General features: G+C 41.7%; 1 protein-coding gene across 2 annotated transcripts in view; it reads right to left on the minus strand.

Annotated features, from left to right (window-relative positions):
• Positions 1-552: 552 nt before the first annotated feature.
• Positions 553-17,929, minus strand: part of MINDY4 (MINDY lysine 48 deubiquitinase 4) — a 70,306-nt gene continuing 52,929 nt past the window's right edge. For both annotated transcript variants that reach the window (XM_027733452.2, XM_027733450.2), the window contains 3 exons: positions 11,615-11,795; positions 6,523-6,595; positions 553-1,719 (listed from right to left, as the gene is read on the minus strand). In XM_027733452.2, coding sequence (XP_027589253.1) covers positions 1,671-1,719; positions 6,523-6,595; positions 11,615-11,795 — 303 coding nt within the window. In that variant the 3' untranslated portion in view covers positions 553-1,670. The remainder of the gene's footprint in view (positions 1,720-6,522; positions 6,596-11,614; positions 11,796-17,929) is intronic.

The following is a 17,929-nucleotide window of genomic DNA, read 5'->3' on the forward strand; positions in this document are numbered from 1 at the left end:
AAAATTACTGAAACTCTGAGATGCTTTACTGCATAGAATGGCTTTAAACTGACAGTGGGCAGGTTTAGATCAGATATTTGGAAGAAATTCTTCCCTGTGTGGGTGCTGAGGCAACAGAAGCTGTGGCTGCCCCATCCCTGGAAGTGTCCAAGGCCAGGTTGGACGGGGCTTGGAGTAACTTGGGCCAGTGGAAGGTGTCCCTGCCCATGGCAGGGGTTGGAACTGGATGATCTTTAAGGTCCCTTCTAACCTAAACTATTCCATGATTCTATGATATAGATATTTGATGTGAATGGGAAGCTAAGGGGGAGACAGACTATCTAAACCTTTCATCCAAAGACTATCTAAACCTTTCTGGTACTTTGTTATGGCTCATATTCAAGTTGGTTTTCAAATCCAATTTCCCAAGATCTTTATTTGCAGAGTCCTTTCAGTTTCTCCACACTACCAAGAGCAAGACACTGAATTTTTGTTGGAAATTGATTTTCCATGAGTTTATCAGGACTCAGAGGAGTTTGCATACCTACTAGGAAGAAGGTGCTATGATCAACATCAGAAAGTAAAAGTTCTTTATTAAACTCTCATGAAATATTCACTCGAGAGAGAGGAATAATTCTAGAAAGACCATTTATCTGCCTTTTTTCCAAGGCATTTTTTTTCCAATCTTCAGTACAGTAACTTGTTCCAATTTTGGTCAAGTGCTGCTAAAACATGTCACTTACAGAATTAATTTCAAAATACAAACTGCTGCTTCAGTACCTCATGATATGTCTCCACGGTACCTCATTCCAGAACATGCACTTTATTTAATCATGAAAACTGGTATCTATCACAGATAGGCACCATTTAAATTTCAAACCTAACAACTCTTATGGTTTATTTGTAATTCTGAAGGAGCAAACCACAGATCTAATCTGTAACTTGGGAGTATAAGTAACAGTATAAATGTAAAGATACTGATACAGCTGCCTCTTATCCAGGAAGAAAAATGAGCTATATCAGCACGAGGCACTGTTACACACCAACTGCACCCAGTAGCAAGAATGTACTAGTGCTATTATCTTGGTAACACAAAACCACAATTCTTACTGCAAATTTATGACACAACAAGAATTTTGTATAGGCCAGGCTTTATCTGAAAAGCCCTTATGGTCACCAATCTATTTAGTGCTTATAATAGCAGGTAAGGAAGTGAATATATTTTTCTCGGATGATATTTTATACTGGCACTGGAGTTTTGCTGGAGAAGAACAAGGCAGTACAGAGAAGGCAAGCCCAGAGAGAGAAATCTGGGTTCAGCATCTTTCATCAGATGCTTTCAAACAATTGCAGGATACAGAGTGGATCCAGAAAGAGACCTCAAGGGGACGTTGACGACTTCACTGCTTCATCTGTAACCTCAGTTTGGTGGTGGGAACTCAGCCTGCCCTCAGAAGTTTTATGCTGAAGGCAGTGACAAGGGATTTACGTAAGTGTTGTTTATATTTTACGCAAAATATCTGAAGCACAAGGTGATTGAGGTGAAAACTCCTCCAGCCTGTAAACCATGTCATTCTTCCTCAACAGACACTGCACAACTCTTGTCCTATTTCCTTTATTGGTGGGAATAGGAATGTGCTAATTCAGTCATTTCCTTTTTGTCCTGGCCAATAAAGTGCAGGTCAGGTCAGTCACAAGATTGGTTCCGTGCCATTCCAGTCGATGACAGCTCCTTGCCACCTAGAAATGAGAGCAACCATTTGACATCCATCAGTTAATCAGGTTCTTGGAGAGGCAAACCCACATCCCTCAACCACCCAGCAAACCTCAGAGGGATTGGGATGGACTTATCTGGGATAACTAACCACATCTCAAAGGGAAAGAACAGAAGTGAGGTGGTCGTACCCCCTCATTTTAGGTGCCCAAGGCTGGAGGAGTCTCCTCACCCTTTCCTCCACTCCCTCCTTGGCAACAGAGAGTCCTCAGCAGCAGCTGGTTCAGAAGAAGGACCTTTATGTTGCAAAGACCACAGGGAATACCCAAGAAGGGTACAAGAATTAACCCTATACAACCAGAATTCTCAGTCTCAGCTGTTAGCAGGCAATTTGCACCCTCCTCTTCAGCAGGGCTCTGATCAGGAACTCTCTGACTCTGAGACCCTGCGCCCAGACCACTTCATTTATCTTTGCTCCTCACCTTGGTTCCTTCAAAGCATTCAATGCCTCATTTTAATGGTGATGTTTTGCTTTTCCTATGCTGAGGTTTTGCCTCTCTCTGCCCTTATTCCCTCTTCAGAGGGAATAAGTTGCACACTGAAGTTGCACACTGAGAACAGTGTTTCCAGGTGAGTCCACACGAACACGCACAAAACCATTCCATGTTTTAATTGCTTGCCCTGCATTGGCTGCCAAAGCTCAGCTTGGCTTCAGGAATGTGACAATGTAAAGGAAGTATCAACCCTGAATTTGCCACAAAATGTGCCTTCAGATCACAGCAGAAGACAAAGATCTGAACCAAGACTCGGTCAAGGCAGGACGATGCTCTCCAGTCACACTGCATTGAGTCAACTGCCTGCACAGTCAGAGCCCCTCATGGCACAAATCCACCCTTGTCTGGGGCAGTTCTCATTTGCAAGGTCATGGCCCACATTTTCTGGGAATGAAACTCTTACATTCCCAGTGTTGAGTGTTTATATCTGTTTTGAAAATCTTTCTAGGGAGCGTGTTCACAGCAGCGAGACACTGGGGAGGGGGTGGAGGCCACGGTGAGTTGCCAGAGTGCCACATTCCTCCTGTCACCGAGGAAAGGATGTGTCAGCAAGGGTATGGCAGCTCAGGCCTTTTGCTGAGCAAGTCAATTAAGTGTAAAACAAAACCAAAAGCTGAATCCATGCAGCATTCAGAGAAATGTCTCAAAGGAAGTGACCATCTGAGGGCTGTTGTGAAATTTTTCCTTCTGTGTTTTTCACTTTGCTGAGAAAATAAAAATTAAAAAAAGAAAAAATGCAGAAAGACTGTTTCCCATCCCAGGACTTAGCAGGAATACACAGCAGAGATGTCTCACATCTTAAGCTAAGAGCAGAATATGTTCTAGCTGAGGATATTCAACCTGGCACTTGCCAGTGGTGAGAGCTCTTCAGGGTATCACCCCCAAAATGACCCAATGCAAGTAGAAAATACAATTGTCACCTTCTGCCCCCATTGGATTTTTCAGGTCATAACACAAATCATCCCTAATCTTTGTGTACAATCTTTCAAAAGTGCAACCTTCTACCTCACCAGAGTGATTAAAGCTTTGAGAGGGATCCACAGAGACTCCAGAGAGGCCAAAAGAGTGAAACCTGCTCTGAGACTACACTGTACTCTGGAAATACTCATGTGACACTATTTTTGCTGTTGTTAAAGATGTTGTTAATCACTCTTTAGTGAGGAACTGGCCTTTTTTAAAGCAGGCTTTCCATAAAGAGTTTAAACAGAAAATTATATTTTGAATCAGGGCTGAAGGCAACTTACAGAACAAGCCTTATCTCCTGGGTTTATTTTCAAACCACTTTTTAGACTGAAAAGCAGCCTTTGGCCGTTTGCTCCCATCAACATGGGTACAAAACCTCTTTCCCCTGTTGAATGTGCACAAGAAGAGGTGTCAAACAGTGGGGATCTCACTCACAGGTGCTAAACAAGTCTTTTATTCACAGACAGAAACAAAACTGCCCAGACAATGCAGGGGGATCACTTCCCCAAACTATCCTGCCACAAAGTAATTCCAATGCAAGGCATTTTCTAGCTGCTGATTCAATTATAATTTATCAGATTAGCAAAACTAAAACTACATTTGACCCATGTGGTTCAATTACAACCTCACCCAGGGGTCATGGAGTTAACGGGAACTGAGGAGGAACCGGTTCAGGCCCTGAACAATGCTCAGTCTGGAATAACATTCAGTGAGTATCTCCTGGACTAATAATTTGGTATTGTTTCAGAGCACATCAGTAATTCAGGGTGAAATGCCCACGTTCTCCTCTTCTCCATTAAATTCCCAATGGTTGTCTCAATGCAAAGCCAAACAGATGCACTGAGGCATCACACAGCCCCACCAGCACAGACTGATGGTAGAGGGTTAACAAAATATACCTCTGAATTCAGATTGCAATATCAGATCCCAGTTTTATTCCCCTCAGGCAGAGCTAACAGATGTTATTTCCTCCTGTGCAGAGGGATGCCGAGGATCAGGGCTGTGATATAAGAGAGTTCTTCAGGGAAGAGCGGGATAAAATGTCTGCACGGCATCTCCAAAACAACCCAGGGATGCACATTCCAGACATCCCTTGCTCAGAATCTGACTGCTCCCCCAGATGTCTGGGGCTGAGAGCCACAATAAAAGCACTTCTGCTTGTCCTGAACCTTTTTTTGGGAGCCTGCATGTTATAGTGATACCTGTTGGTGACTGGTCACTCCAGCCACCTGCTTTAAACTCAAACCTCACTCTTCTGACATTTTATAGACTGGAAACATGAGCCTCCTCCTCCTCCTGCAGAAGCAAAACAACCTTTCTCTCCTGATAATAATAATAATAATAAAACTCTAAATAATAAAACAGAAACAGTCTATATTACATATGCACTTTCCCCTTTGGGAGAGGACAAGAGAACAAATAGCAGACAGATGTTGGGCAGAGAACTCAGTGTGTTACAGGACAGTGGTGCTCACGTATTGAGGTAAACAATGGGAATGTCATGGATTAAAACGGAACTGAGGCATGTGAATGAAAGGAAAAAAAACCCAAACAACAGTAAAACCAATTAATAACAGTTAATCTTCTCAGTTCTGATTGTGCAGACTGTGAAATTCTCCACTCTGCCGGAGAAATTATCCTACATTTTTTGACGAGAAAAGTTTGATAAGGACCTTCATCATGAATACTTCATCAAAATTAGTAACAGCTCTTTGCTGGTTTTACTAAAAATTAGTTTAGGAGTGATTTCCACGGTTTTACAACAGAAAACATTCATTTTTTTTATCTCCCAATTTGTTAAAACATTGGTTAGTTGGGTTTGTTTTTACTTTTCCTTATATGCTGTTTCGTAGTTGGAAGAGAAAGTTCTTAAAACAAAAGGGAAAAATTTAACATGAAAAACCTTTTGCAGCAAGGCCACCCTTAACTAAACAGGCCCAAAGCAAATGGAGAGCACTGAAAACAAGGAGCCAGAATGATCAAGGTAAATCAGACAGTCCTGAGAATGGTACAAACAAAATAAACTGGCACTGGAATTTGCTGCTAATTTACTTCTCCAGCAGATTAAAGCAGGGAGCTTAAAATAAACAAACACCAGCATTACAAACACTGTATAACTTTGATACAACGCCAGGAATGGAAGATATTCCGAGAGCAACTTTAAGTAGTTGCATGCATTATTCCCCTTGTGGGGGGCTCTGAGGTTACACATTATTTATTCTAGTTTGGAGTCATGCTTATGTGTTACTGGAAGAGAGGAATCAATAAAATCTGTATGTGCAGGGAGCCTGGGCTGATGTCACTGCTGTCACCTTTCAGGATGTCTCTTCTGCCTTCTTGTAGCTTTATAATGGCAGCCCTTCATCAACACACTGTTTGGCAGGTCTTGACCTTATTTATTTATTTTTTGATGTTTTTTTTTACAGAACAAAATATGGCAAAGAGAGGAGGGAAATTGCAAGAGAAATCTGAAGCTTGGCTTGCTGATTTAACAAATGTCACGGTCTTTGACAATGAGGCTTTTACTTCTTGCTCCAGAGACATCCAGACAGTAACTTTCCAAGCCATGCTGGAGCTGATAAAAAGCTGATTTTTCTACCCAGTTAGATTTCTCCATTTTCTTTCTTTCATGTCTCACTAAGCTGAAAATGTTCCCATTAACTTTAGTATGACTTGGATAAGTTGCTTAAAAGCACATAGTTTAATATCATATAAACCTCAAAATGGCCATGAGAATCCTAACAGGACAGGAACTACCCTTGTCTTTAGGGAGAGAATATGAGCTAAGAGCTGTCATGAATGACTGCACAAAACACAGTGTTTTGTGGTCTTGACAAACTCTTTGCTGCCCACAGACAGTTGGAGAAAACTGAGACTGTTGAGCAAAGGGCTTCAGGCCTAGAAAATGATACCCAAGTCCCCCAGTGCAACTACACTTTTCAGAAATAAACTTTTTCCTTTTCTTCTTATACCTCTGCAATAGGGAGCAACCACTTTTGGGAATCTAAATTTACATCTCTTGAAACCCAGTTGTGCTCTCAAACCAAATCTGGCTCAGTCAGTTCTTGGTGACGTCATGAAAGCTCCTCTAGGAATGAAGTGAACACCTTTGCCAGGTCAATGTTAGCTACAATAACACACCATTAAATGTGTCATTATTGTCACAGCCTGGCCTGTTCAGATCCTTTCTGATTTTTAAGTAGTAATTTTTATCAAGTTTACTTGCACCAATATTTTCACTATGCTCCAGCCCTACGTACATTCTTTATATCAGTGACTATTTTCTGCATGAAAACCTGTCATTTCACTTACTTTGTCCTAATACAATGCTCAAGTGGAGGAGTGAGATCATTTTCTTTATCTTCAGCGCACACCTGAGTTGTATCTGCAGAGACAAAACAGACATTTGTCAGTGGCTGGAATCACTTCTATCCATACAGGATCCCACAATGGCTTATAGGAACTCCACACACAGAAGTGATGGATTATCACTCACACTGCACATCTCCCAGCCCACTTTGGACTGAAATACCCTGGAGGGTGAGCACTGCTGTCACTTGAATACCATCTCCTGCCCTCATTCACACAATCTGGATGGATGCCCCATCCCTGGAAGTATCCAAGGCCGGGTTGGATGGGGCTTGGTGCAGCCTCATCTAGTGGAAGGTGTCTCTACCCATGGCAGGGGGTTTGGAATGAGATGATCTTTAAGATTCCTACCAAACCAAACCATTTTATGACTCTATGACCTAAAAAGAGTGGCCACAGACAGGGCTGGGAATACTCAGAGCAGATACAAAAACTACGGCTCATGGGAAATACATTTTTTTTGGAAATACATTTAAATACATTATTGTGCTCAGTATTAGTTGTTCTGGGCCAGAAGCTTGCCCAGAATTGTGCTGGCTACTGAACAGTCAGGATGATCATGGGACAGTGTTCAGACTCACTGAACCATAGAAATATTAAGGTTGGAAAAGACCTCTCAGATCCCTGGGTCCAACCATCAAGCCAGCACTGACACACCCACCACTAAACCACGTGCCCTGACCCAGGATAGTTCACTAATACAGAGATGGTTTCAAGGAAAACCACAGATCACAAAATGAGGGCTGTCATGAGGCTTTTATTTCACAACTCATGTCATAATTACTGAGTAAGTAATTGCTGTTACTCAAATACTAAGAATGGTGGTAGTAAAACACTGGAACAGCAAACCCCAAGTCCAGCCCAAACTGGTTTAAGACTCTTTTACCCTGGAAAAGAAGATTGTCCCTTGACTACTTAGCAAGCAATGCACAGAGAGGAGAAGAGGAGGCTGTGTTGGATTATCAGAGAGCTGCCCCAGGCTGTGAGCATTCCTTTGGGATGGAGAGGAATCCCACTGTTCCAGGGAAAACAGAGAGGTCACTGTCTCAGACAGGGGATCTGTCACCAGTGAAAGTAGTCGCTGAACTTCCCAGGGACAAAACATCCTGCAACCAGCTTGGATGTCAGTCTGCTCATCTGTTTCCTGTTTTGGAGTAAAACATTTAAACCGCAGCAGGTTATTTTTTTTTTCTCTTTCTTCTTCTCTGTCTGTCATCCAGCCAATGGATTGGTTGCAAGCAATGAGTGATGCCAAGACAGGGTGTAGGATTTGGGTCTGCTTCAGTGAGACTGCTGCAGACAGGATGGGAGGGAATTGTTCTTACATTCCCAGCTGCCGGTCTCAGATAGATCTGGCTTTCTCATGTCATAGAGAGAACCTAGCTCTCCCTTGTGTGTTGATCTGATCAGTATAAATACATGCAGAGAACTCTGAATGACTGTAAGGGCTGGAGTAGGGAATGGACAATATTTAGAAGTGCATAAAGTGCTGGCAGTTTTTTCCGAGATCTTCAGGAACTTTGAGGTACACAGGAATCTCTTAATTTTAAAAGAGTTCTCTTTTATCCTAATATTGAAGAGTTTATAGCATAGAATCATAGAATCATTGAGGATGGAACCTTTAAGATCATCAAGTCCAGCTGTCAACCCAGCACCACCACCTTGTTCAACACTAAGCCATGTCCTCAAGTGCCACCACGGTTTTTGAAATCTTCCAGGAATGGTGATTCCACCCCTTCCCTGGGCAGCCTGTTCCAATGCTTGACAACCCTTTCTGTGAAGAAATTTTTTCCCAATACCCAATCTAAACCTCCCCTGGAACAATTTGAGGCCATTTCCTCTTGTCCTATGACTTGTTACCTGGGAGAAGAAACCAACTCCACCTGCTACAACCTCCTGTCAGGGAGTTGTAGAGACTCAAAAGTTCTCCCCTGACCCTCCTTTTCTCCAGGCTGAGCCCCCCCAGCTCCTCAGCTGCTCCTGGTGCTCCAGACCCTTCACCAGCTCCATTCCCTTCTCTGGACAGGGTCCATTAGAGGTCTCCAACAGTATTTGGACACCTCTAGGAATTCCTGATACTGATGTTCTGGATGTTCTCATAGTGAGAAGCAACAGCCACTGTCCTGACCATAGCACAGGTAGCAGGACAGGGACATGGCATGGCTGCCTTTCCAAGTCACTGCCCACTGGATGAATGTTGGCATTTTCAGCTTTGAATTCTTCCAACCAAGAGGTCTGAATGGAGATTTTTCACACAAAGGGATAGGAGAGAAAAATATCACTAAAGGTGTATCTTACAGGAACACTTAGAGACGTTAATTAACTAACAAACTGTGTGTTAAAGTGTTTCATACAACTCATTGAGAGCAAGTAATATTGAAGCAACACTCTTCCATGGATCCCTTTCCATGGGATCTGGAAAGGGGCTGAGGATGGTGTCTGTGACTCTGGAAGAATCTTCTGGGGAATTTAGTTATATTATTCTTAGCAATTATCCAGCTGCTGTTTGAAAACACCTTGAAAAGGATCCTGAGTTGAAGGTATGAACCAAGGAGACATAAGAGAGATTTTTTTAAAACAGATTGTACAAAAATTCCCTATATCTTCACTTGGAGAGAACATATTATACATGTTAACATAGGTAGGCATCAACAGTATTAGAAAAGAGCAGCAGTATCTCTCTGGGCAGTACAGCACACTCTTTCATATAATATATATAACAAAAGTCCCAGAACCTCCACACTGTCCCCAAACAGCTGACATAAGAAGGTGAGCAAAATGCAGAGAGTTATTAATTCAGATACAGTGGCTTCTTTTTCTTCTCTGCTTATCAGAAATTTCTATCCCAATAGAAAGGATCAAAGAACCTTCATCCCTTTAGGATTGTTGAATTCATTAGCAGGTGTTTTATACTAGCAGGAATTTTATATCTAGTGGAAGGAGTCCCTGCCCATGGCAGGGGGGGTTGGAACTAGATGATCTTTAAAATCCTCTCTCACCCAAACCATTCTGTGATTTCTTGTCTATATTTTGGCAAATAGTTATGGGGATGAGAAGCAAGACAAATTCTCAACATAAAGTGGCAATTGCTATTACTCCCAAAATTCCACTCTTTCACTCTATCTGTTCTACCTTTCTTGCCCAGTGTAATGTCTTCAAGATTTCCTAAAATATGACCTTGATTTTAATCTCCCTAATTACAGTCAAGATTCTCATTTTAAGGAATTTACCCTCCTGCTTTGTGAAAAGCAAACAGCTTTGCTGACCAGCACCAGTGAGATGTGGCTGGGGCAGCACCTTGCACCTCATGCTGTATCTCCAGGTAACACTGCTTAACCATCATCTCCTGGTGGCATTTCCACAAGGGAAATACCAGTAATATTCAGCATTTTGATATTTCCATCTGGTCCTGTGTGCATGGTTGAGACGCAGGACCAATGCTACCTTTTGGATGCAAAGTAATTTCAGTTTTCTCCAGACCTAGCAGAGGATTATTGCACAGCCAGAACTAGGACAGGGCTCCCCTGGAATGATGAAAATATTTGCATTTTACTGCCTTTTGCGGAATGTCACAGATAACAGGGGATTTACTGGGACACATCCCTGGAAGAGGCCACAGCCACAACAAAGAGATTTCTCTCTCTCCATGCACGTTTAGGCTCTGAGGAGAAATACACAGCTATGCCACGACAGGTAGAACAGTAAAGAGAAAAATTTATGCGTGCTCTGAGCAATTCCTCATCCAGGGATCTTAGAGCACCTGGCAGCTCTGGATTTTGGAAACGCTCCTGATTTATTAATGATGGAAAGACAGATAAGGGCTCCTGGTTTGAGCCATATGTTACATGGTGCAACACAACAGAAAAAACGTGTTTCTAGTCCTGCCCTGAACTTTCCACGTCATTTTTATCTGGGAGAGACCATGTGGGAACCAGCTGGCAACTAAAGTCCTGTAAAAGTTTAAGCATTTTTTCAGATAATATATAATCTGACCCCTACAATAGAATGACAGGGACTTTAATTAAAATAAGAGGATAAATAACAGGCAGAATGATGATTGAATTCACTCTCAAATCTTGTGAGATGCTGAAGCCCCCAGCACTGCATGAACAGCTTTGCCACACAGACTCAAGTAGAACAGAAAACACCCAAATATAACCCATTCTGTCCAAGAACGTGGATATTGGTGCAAATAAGGAACAGAGACAACTTATTTTTAAGGAGCAGGCTACAACAGAGTGGCTCCTCAAGGCTGAGAAGGAATTTGATTATCAAAGAATCACAGATTAGATTGTATAAATATATCGAGGGAAAGAAAATAGAAGATAAGTAAGATATTATTAGCAAATAAAAATGTAGTGGTCAAGAATGTCTTGATATGGCAGTAAGTAGGCGCTTTCTAAGGATCAGGATACTTATCCAAATGCCTTCCAGTTGGACAAGTGTGTAGTTACTGTAAAAGCAGCTGGATAATTTGGCATGGTTTCCTGAAAGAAGGAGTGTAACAAGCTGGAAGATCTTTTGCAGGCTTGTGTTTGCAGGTATGTTTACAGGCAGGCAAGAGATTTTTTTTTTTAGCAGATCAAGGATTTCATGCTTCCACAGCCTCCCTGCTCATTTTCCTACTGTTGTGGAGGGTTGAGGAAGAGGAGACTTGCATTTCCTGCCTGTAGAAATGATGTGGGGTGATGTGAAGGAGAATGGGAGTAGTTAAATATGGTTTAAATACTGCCCTGGGATTATGAATAGGCCAGATCACAACCTGACCCTTGGAAATCAGTGCCACTGAATGCTTTACTACTGTGTATAAAGTGACATATACTCACTTTTAACCCTTTCAGCAGCTGATCCTCAAAATTTCCTTGCGAAACCCAATTTCCAATTAACCACCGATGCTAATTAGGGAAATTAGGAAACAGGCACGCAGTATTTCATGCCTGTGACCGTCACTGTTTGTATTATTGGATTCTTCTTCCTGTGGTGATGCTGCTGCCACCCCCAGAGCTGAGATGCAGAGGGACTGAGCTGCACATACCGACTGTCAACCGGATCTCCTCGTCCTGGTTGGCCAAGCCATCGTAGTAGTAAAGGTCAAATCTCCTTCCCGTTTTCCAGTCACTGAGTAAATCCTTTTCCAAGCAGAAAAGGACACTGAAGTGGCTCTCACTGCATACCAACCAAATTGGGTACTTAGGGGTCTTCAAGTAGCAACCAACCTAAAAGATATAAAACATTAGAATGTCACGAGCGGCAGGGGGAGAAACAATTCATTGTGGAAAACATGGAATTCATGAGATCCCTTATTTATTGCAGTCTACAGACTTTAATGAAGGCTCATTACAGAGTCTTGATGAGGACACCTTCAGTAAATCAGGGGAGATATAAAGCAAATACTTGGCTTTCAGTTATAGGCAGGTAATGACATCCAGCTGTAGTGCCCTGACAGCAAAAAGATCATATCCCACATGATCAGAACCAAAAGGAACCCTGTCCTCTGCAATAGCTGTAAAATCACAGTGAGTTTAGGACAGGAATGCAACATGAGACCAATGGGAGACTCTGCTCTCATGAAAGAGTAGCTGGAAGCCAGGCAAGAGACTAATAGGATCTCAGATAACATGAGAATCCCTGTGTGGGCAAGTCAGCTAAACTCAAAATCCCTTCTTGAATTAGGAGTATAATATATTCCCTTCACTTTACCATCTTCTTTTAGCTTCACAGTCCAGATTCATAAATGATTTTCAGCTAATAGAAGAAAACAACAACAGAAGCACTTGTTTTGCTTCATTATTCTTAAAAATGAAATACTGCCACCTGAAAAACCAAAATTATTTCTTTAACAAAAGCCTTTACAAAGCTTTTGCCCTCCTTCTGAAAGTTGGAAGTATATTTATAAATATTCTGAGTATTCTGTATGAAATTACATGTAAATGATTTTCATGCTCATTCGCAGATGTTTTAAACTCGAATGCTCAAGAGATTTAATCTCTAATCAGTGAGGGAAGGGGATACCAACAGCACTGCAGTAGGCAAGCCAACCCTGAGGACTGCCATCCTGGTGGGAACATTTGCACGTTTCCTGGGAGCACAGAGGGCTCAGGAATGTATCTGAAACACCTGGACACCAACACACAGAGTCTGGGAAACAAACAGGATGAACTGGAAGCGTTGGTCACCTCCCAGAGCTACAGCATCACTGGTGTTGGGTTTGAAACTCAATATATGCTGATTTAAAATGAGTCATGGAATTTCCTGCATCCTCTGAGGTCAGTGAGTATCTTACAGGATTTTCTTCACCTCACACTAATGTGTTTTGAGACAGACACCATCAATAACTATCATTACAAAGCTGCAGTATCAATTAAGGGTATTAGCTCCATCAGAGTAAATAAGAGAGCAAAATTAATCATTAGATTGCTCAGTGGAGCAGAGAAACTTTATTTCTTCCAGCTAGGATTTTAATATTCAGCTACAACAGGTATTTATTTTCAGCTCAATTCCCGGCATTGAAATCTGTATTCTAAGGTTCCAAATAATACTGGTTTTTTTCCCCCCACTGAATTGTTGGGGTTTGTATCTTTGATAAATTGCTCAGGGAAACTCAAATCTGAAATTAAACATTTTGCTTGCAGTGGAATGCTGCTGGAAACTGGGGGGCATTTAACAGAAAAATTCTTATACATGTTTTGTAGACACAGATTTGTGGATATTCTACAGCGCAGCCCTCAGTTCTTCACCTTGGGCACAGGTAAAAACATCATCTAATATGCTGCCAAAAGGCAGAAGTCAACATATATTCTGTTGTAATTAAAACCCTAAACAGCACCCTAAGTGATAAAGAGTGTGTGTTTTTGTCATCATTGATATTTAGAATTTATATCTGAAGAGTTACAGGAGTGCAAATCCAACTGCTTCCCTCATGAGAATTTCTTCTCATGTTAGACAACAAGTCTCCAGCTAATTAAGTAACTGTTCTCTGACTCATTACTTCGCTAAAAATCTATTTAAAACAGCCTTTTATGCAACAGTTTTGCTTTTTATGTGAATTCTTGGCTTAAAAGTAAAGACATTTTTTTCCAAGCTTACAATAATACTGCTAACAGGAGTCATCAAGAAGGGAAATACGCAGATGCAACAAAAGATGGCAAATTAGAGGGACACGGATGAAAAGATTCAGTCTCACAAAGATGCATATTTTAATATGCAGATAAGCCAAAGCCAAAAAGAACAGCCAGTCTTCTCCTACATATGTCTGCAAAAGTGACTTCCCAGCTCCATCAAACAACATTTGACAAAATAAGATTAGAGAGATACAGAACTTTCAAAGCCACATCCACTGCAGTTCTCACTCCCATGAAATCAGGACAAACTGTGCAGACGATCAAGGGCTGTAGGAACATTCTCCAAACATGTATAGTTTTCAACTCCAATCCTTGCAAAGAGCAGTGAGGGCATGAACTTTGAGACAATAAAGAGTCTAAAACTGTAGCTCAAATCCTCCTCTCCCATAAGAGGGGAGGAGTCTTCATTTGGGTTACATCACCTGCATTACCCGAGGGTCAGCTGCTGTCTTTTAACATCAAGCTGCAAAACATGTCTAGATTTTTTCTACAATATTAATGTAGAACCTTGTTACTGACAAAGTAAGGACAGTCCTCATTGTGAGGATTCCTTTGGCTGCTTCTTCAACCATCAGTTTTTGAGTGGACTGGAATGACAGAATTGTGGAAGCATTTAGGTTGGAAAAGACCACCAGGATCATTGAGTCCAACCTTCAACCGAACACAACCTTGTCAACTAAACCACAGAACTAAGTGCCATGTCCAGTCATTCCTTGGACACCTCCAGGGATGATGACTCCACCACCTCCCTGGGCAGCCCCTTCCAATGCTTAACTACCCCTTTCAGTGAAGAAATTCCTCCTGATGTCCAACCTGAATCTGTCCTGGCACAGCTTGAGGCCGTTTCCTCTTGGCCTGTCACTGGTTGCCTGGGAGCAGAGGACGACTTCCACTTCACTACAACCTCCTTTCAGGGAGTCCTAGAGAGTGATAAGGTCTCCCCTGAGCCTCCTTTTCTCCAGGCTAAATAATCCCAGCTCCCTCAGCTGCTGCTCATCAGACTTACTCTCTAGACCCTTCATACACAGAAGTACACCCTAATTCAACTATATTTATAAATATTCTGAATATTCTGTATGAAATTACATGTAAATGATTTTCATGCTCATTCATAGAAATTTTAAACTCGAATACTCAGGAGATTTAATCTCTAATCAGTGAGGGAAGGGGATACCAACAGCACTGCTGAGGGGTGAGTTCTTCCTCACTTGCCTGGCAAGGTTGGTTGGTGATCCTGGAATACAACAGGACCCTGAAGCAGGACAGGGAAGAACAAGCAGGAACACCCAGTGTTCTGACTCCTCAGGAAACCCATGAAGCTCAGTCAGAGTGTGTGTGCCATCCAGCAAGTGCCTGACAGAGAACTGGGCCCTCCTTTCCAGTGTGTTCCCTAAGCCTGTAATGCTGGCTCTGGCTTCCAAAGGCTAATCAGGGATGTGTGACTTCCATCTACTCCATGAAACATTATTTGTTAAGGGCTCAATGGCTGTATTCCTATTGCTATTCAAATATTTGTTTTCAGACAGGCTCATTAATCTTCTTCAGGCAAAAAACAAGTAACGGGGGGGGAATGAATTAGGTGTCCTTTCATGCTGCATGTTTTCAATTCCTACAGAGACTTCACTAACCCTAATCCTCTCCTCCCTTAAAATCCCTTAAGAATGCTCATAAATTTCAGGGACACCAATCTGATCTTTGGAAAATGTCAATTTTTCAAAAGCAGGCACCTTCAAAGGGCTCATTTTCAACACTAAGGGCCGTCTTTTTCCATGTCTGACTTTCGTGTGTATTCTCACAGTGGCGAAATTAAATCTACATACAAAAATATTAAATATACACACAAATATTTATCACTGGAGAGTTATTCCAACATCTCTACCAGAATGAGTGGATGGTACTTCACCATTCAGCTTTTCATTGAACAAGGCTGCCTTTTGCCATGTGAATTCTAAGAGAAACAAACAAGAGAATATGACATCAAAACCAAGGGGGATCACTGGATATGACTGATGTGATGGCACTTTTTGCCGGGAGTTTTATCACTTAATGTAATTTCCTCTCCTTGCTTGTTGGGCTTTACTTTTTATTTTCTAATTAAAATTATAGTCATTCTGTTTGTTATATTCAGAATGTCCATTTGCCTGAATACAAGTGTTATAGATGCTTATTTTCCAAACTAATCATAGACTGTAGTGATTCCACTGGGTGCTTGTCAAACTCAATAATTGTTGGTTGTACTAAATCCAATGGGATTGACAGACAAAAGGATAATTACACAAAGCTTTCAGAGTTACAAGGAACACCCTATTGTTTGTTCTGCCAGTGTTTTTCCCCCGCAATTGCAATGACCTTTACTGAATTAATATTAAACAATGTTCCAATGGTGTTAAGACTGAAGTGTCAGTGGTGTAAAACCAGATATCTTTGCAACAGCCCTTGAGTGAGCAGGAACCCTCAGGTCACCTACTCCACCAGCACTACTGAAACACCAGGTCAGCTACATTCCTGTTATGTTTGCAGATAGTTAAGGGACACTGTGAGGGTAAAATTACTGCCATTGATAGGTACTTGATTTCAATCAGATTAAGAAAAATAACATTAATGCTCACAATATCTGACATTCAGAGTATGTACAATGAAATGGCTATGCCAGGTCAGACAGAAATTGAAGAGTTTTTAGCCATAGAGTTATAAAGTAGTAACAAACACTACCTAGGAGCCCTAGATAAATTCTCTGCAGCTTTCGAACCTTTTTGTTGCAGAAAAGGGAATGTTTCTGATAATGAAATGGGGGGGGGGGAAAGGGCAACATTAATAAAGAAGAATAGAAAGAGATGTGTGTTCAATCCTAGGACTCCCAAACCAAAGACTCCTGGAAAGCACTGGCTTATGACTAAATTTCCCTTATGCTGCCACAGTATAAAAGACAGCAGATGTGGCAAGGAAAATAGATGTCAGGGTGCCAGAGAGCCTCCGGATCTTGTCTTTACCCTTGTCCCACTCTGCTGCTCTTCTGGTATGTCCCAACAAGTGAATAAATCGTGAGGGAGATTCAGACCCTCACTCAAACTTCAGCACTTTGCCATTTCCTCGCTGCACACGAAGGAGTTTCTAGTTCACTGTGCTAGGTCACATCACTGCAATGACAAGGACGGGTCAGGATTCACTCCACTTAACTCTTCTGCATCTATTTCTAGGCCCTCTAACTTAGGTTGGCCCTTAGGCTTTGGCTGTCTGTAAAACTTAGCAAGGAAGAGATGGGTACTGTCAGAAATTCTGACATTTCCCCTGTTCATTCATGATAAAGGTAGTTGGCTGGATCCTGACCTGAAACATATAAAGGACCTGAAGTGAGATGGCATAAATCCACATGCAAATGCAGGTATTTATAATCTAGAGAGACATGTGGAAAATATTTGACTTATCGTTTTCTGTTTTGTCTGTTTGCAAAGCAGGCAGAGCTCTTCTAAACATGTGGGTTTTGTTATTCTTATTGTCTCAAAGAAAAACTCTGCGATTCTATTTTATTTGGAAGGATGTTGAGAAGAAAGTGATGCCAATACCCCAGCCACAGGGACTGGCCTCTGGGAAAATAACTGTCCATAACTTGGGAGGACAACAGGACTTCATTAAAGAACATTTCAGTTCCAGGCTAGAAAGGGAGATGTAAAAACAGGGAATGAAGAACACTCTTTTTCAAAGGCTAATGCTTTGCCAGCCTTGTTTCAGTTAAATTTGAATGTATCACATGGTTTTGCCCCCAGTGTCACAAATGCCTCAGATAAATAGCAGCATCCCTTCCTGAAAGCACCTCCAGGGCACAATATCCACCCCTATTCCTGAAAAATAAATGGAAAATTAAAACCGACCGTCAAGTTTCCATTTTGCACTTGCATATTTTTGTTGCTGGTTTCTCAAACGAGGTGGTTAAACCCCTCTTTCTAAACCTCCCCCTCCACAACCCCTGGCTTGAATCCAGTCCATCTGATGGATAAAAGCGATTGTTCAGGAGACATATTTCCCAGGGAAGAAGGTTATAGGAAGGATGTTCCACAGGGTAAATAAAGCAGTGAGGTGGCAGAAGACAGAGCATGTGTGCTGAATTTAATAATTCAAGTAGGTCCTGTCACAGCACAGAGTGTGCTGGTTTCATCAAAAGGACCAAAGATAATGTTTCCCATCTGCGGAATTTTAATGAATAAATTCTGTTTATTTCTGTTTCTCTTTGA

The sequence above is a fragment of the Pipra filicauda genome, unplaced genomic scaffold (genome assembly GCF_003945595.2).
Source record: "Pipra filicauda isolate LSUMZ 115617 unplaced genomic scaffold, ASM394559v2 scaffold1_size10287979_pilon, whole genome shotgun sequence".
Taxonomy (NCBI): domain Eukaryota; kingdom Metazoa; phylum Chordata; class Aves; order Passeriformes; family Pipridae; genus Pipra; species Pipra filicauda.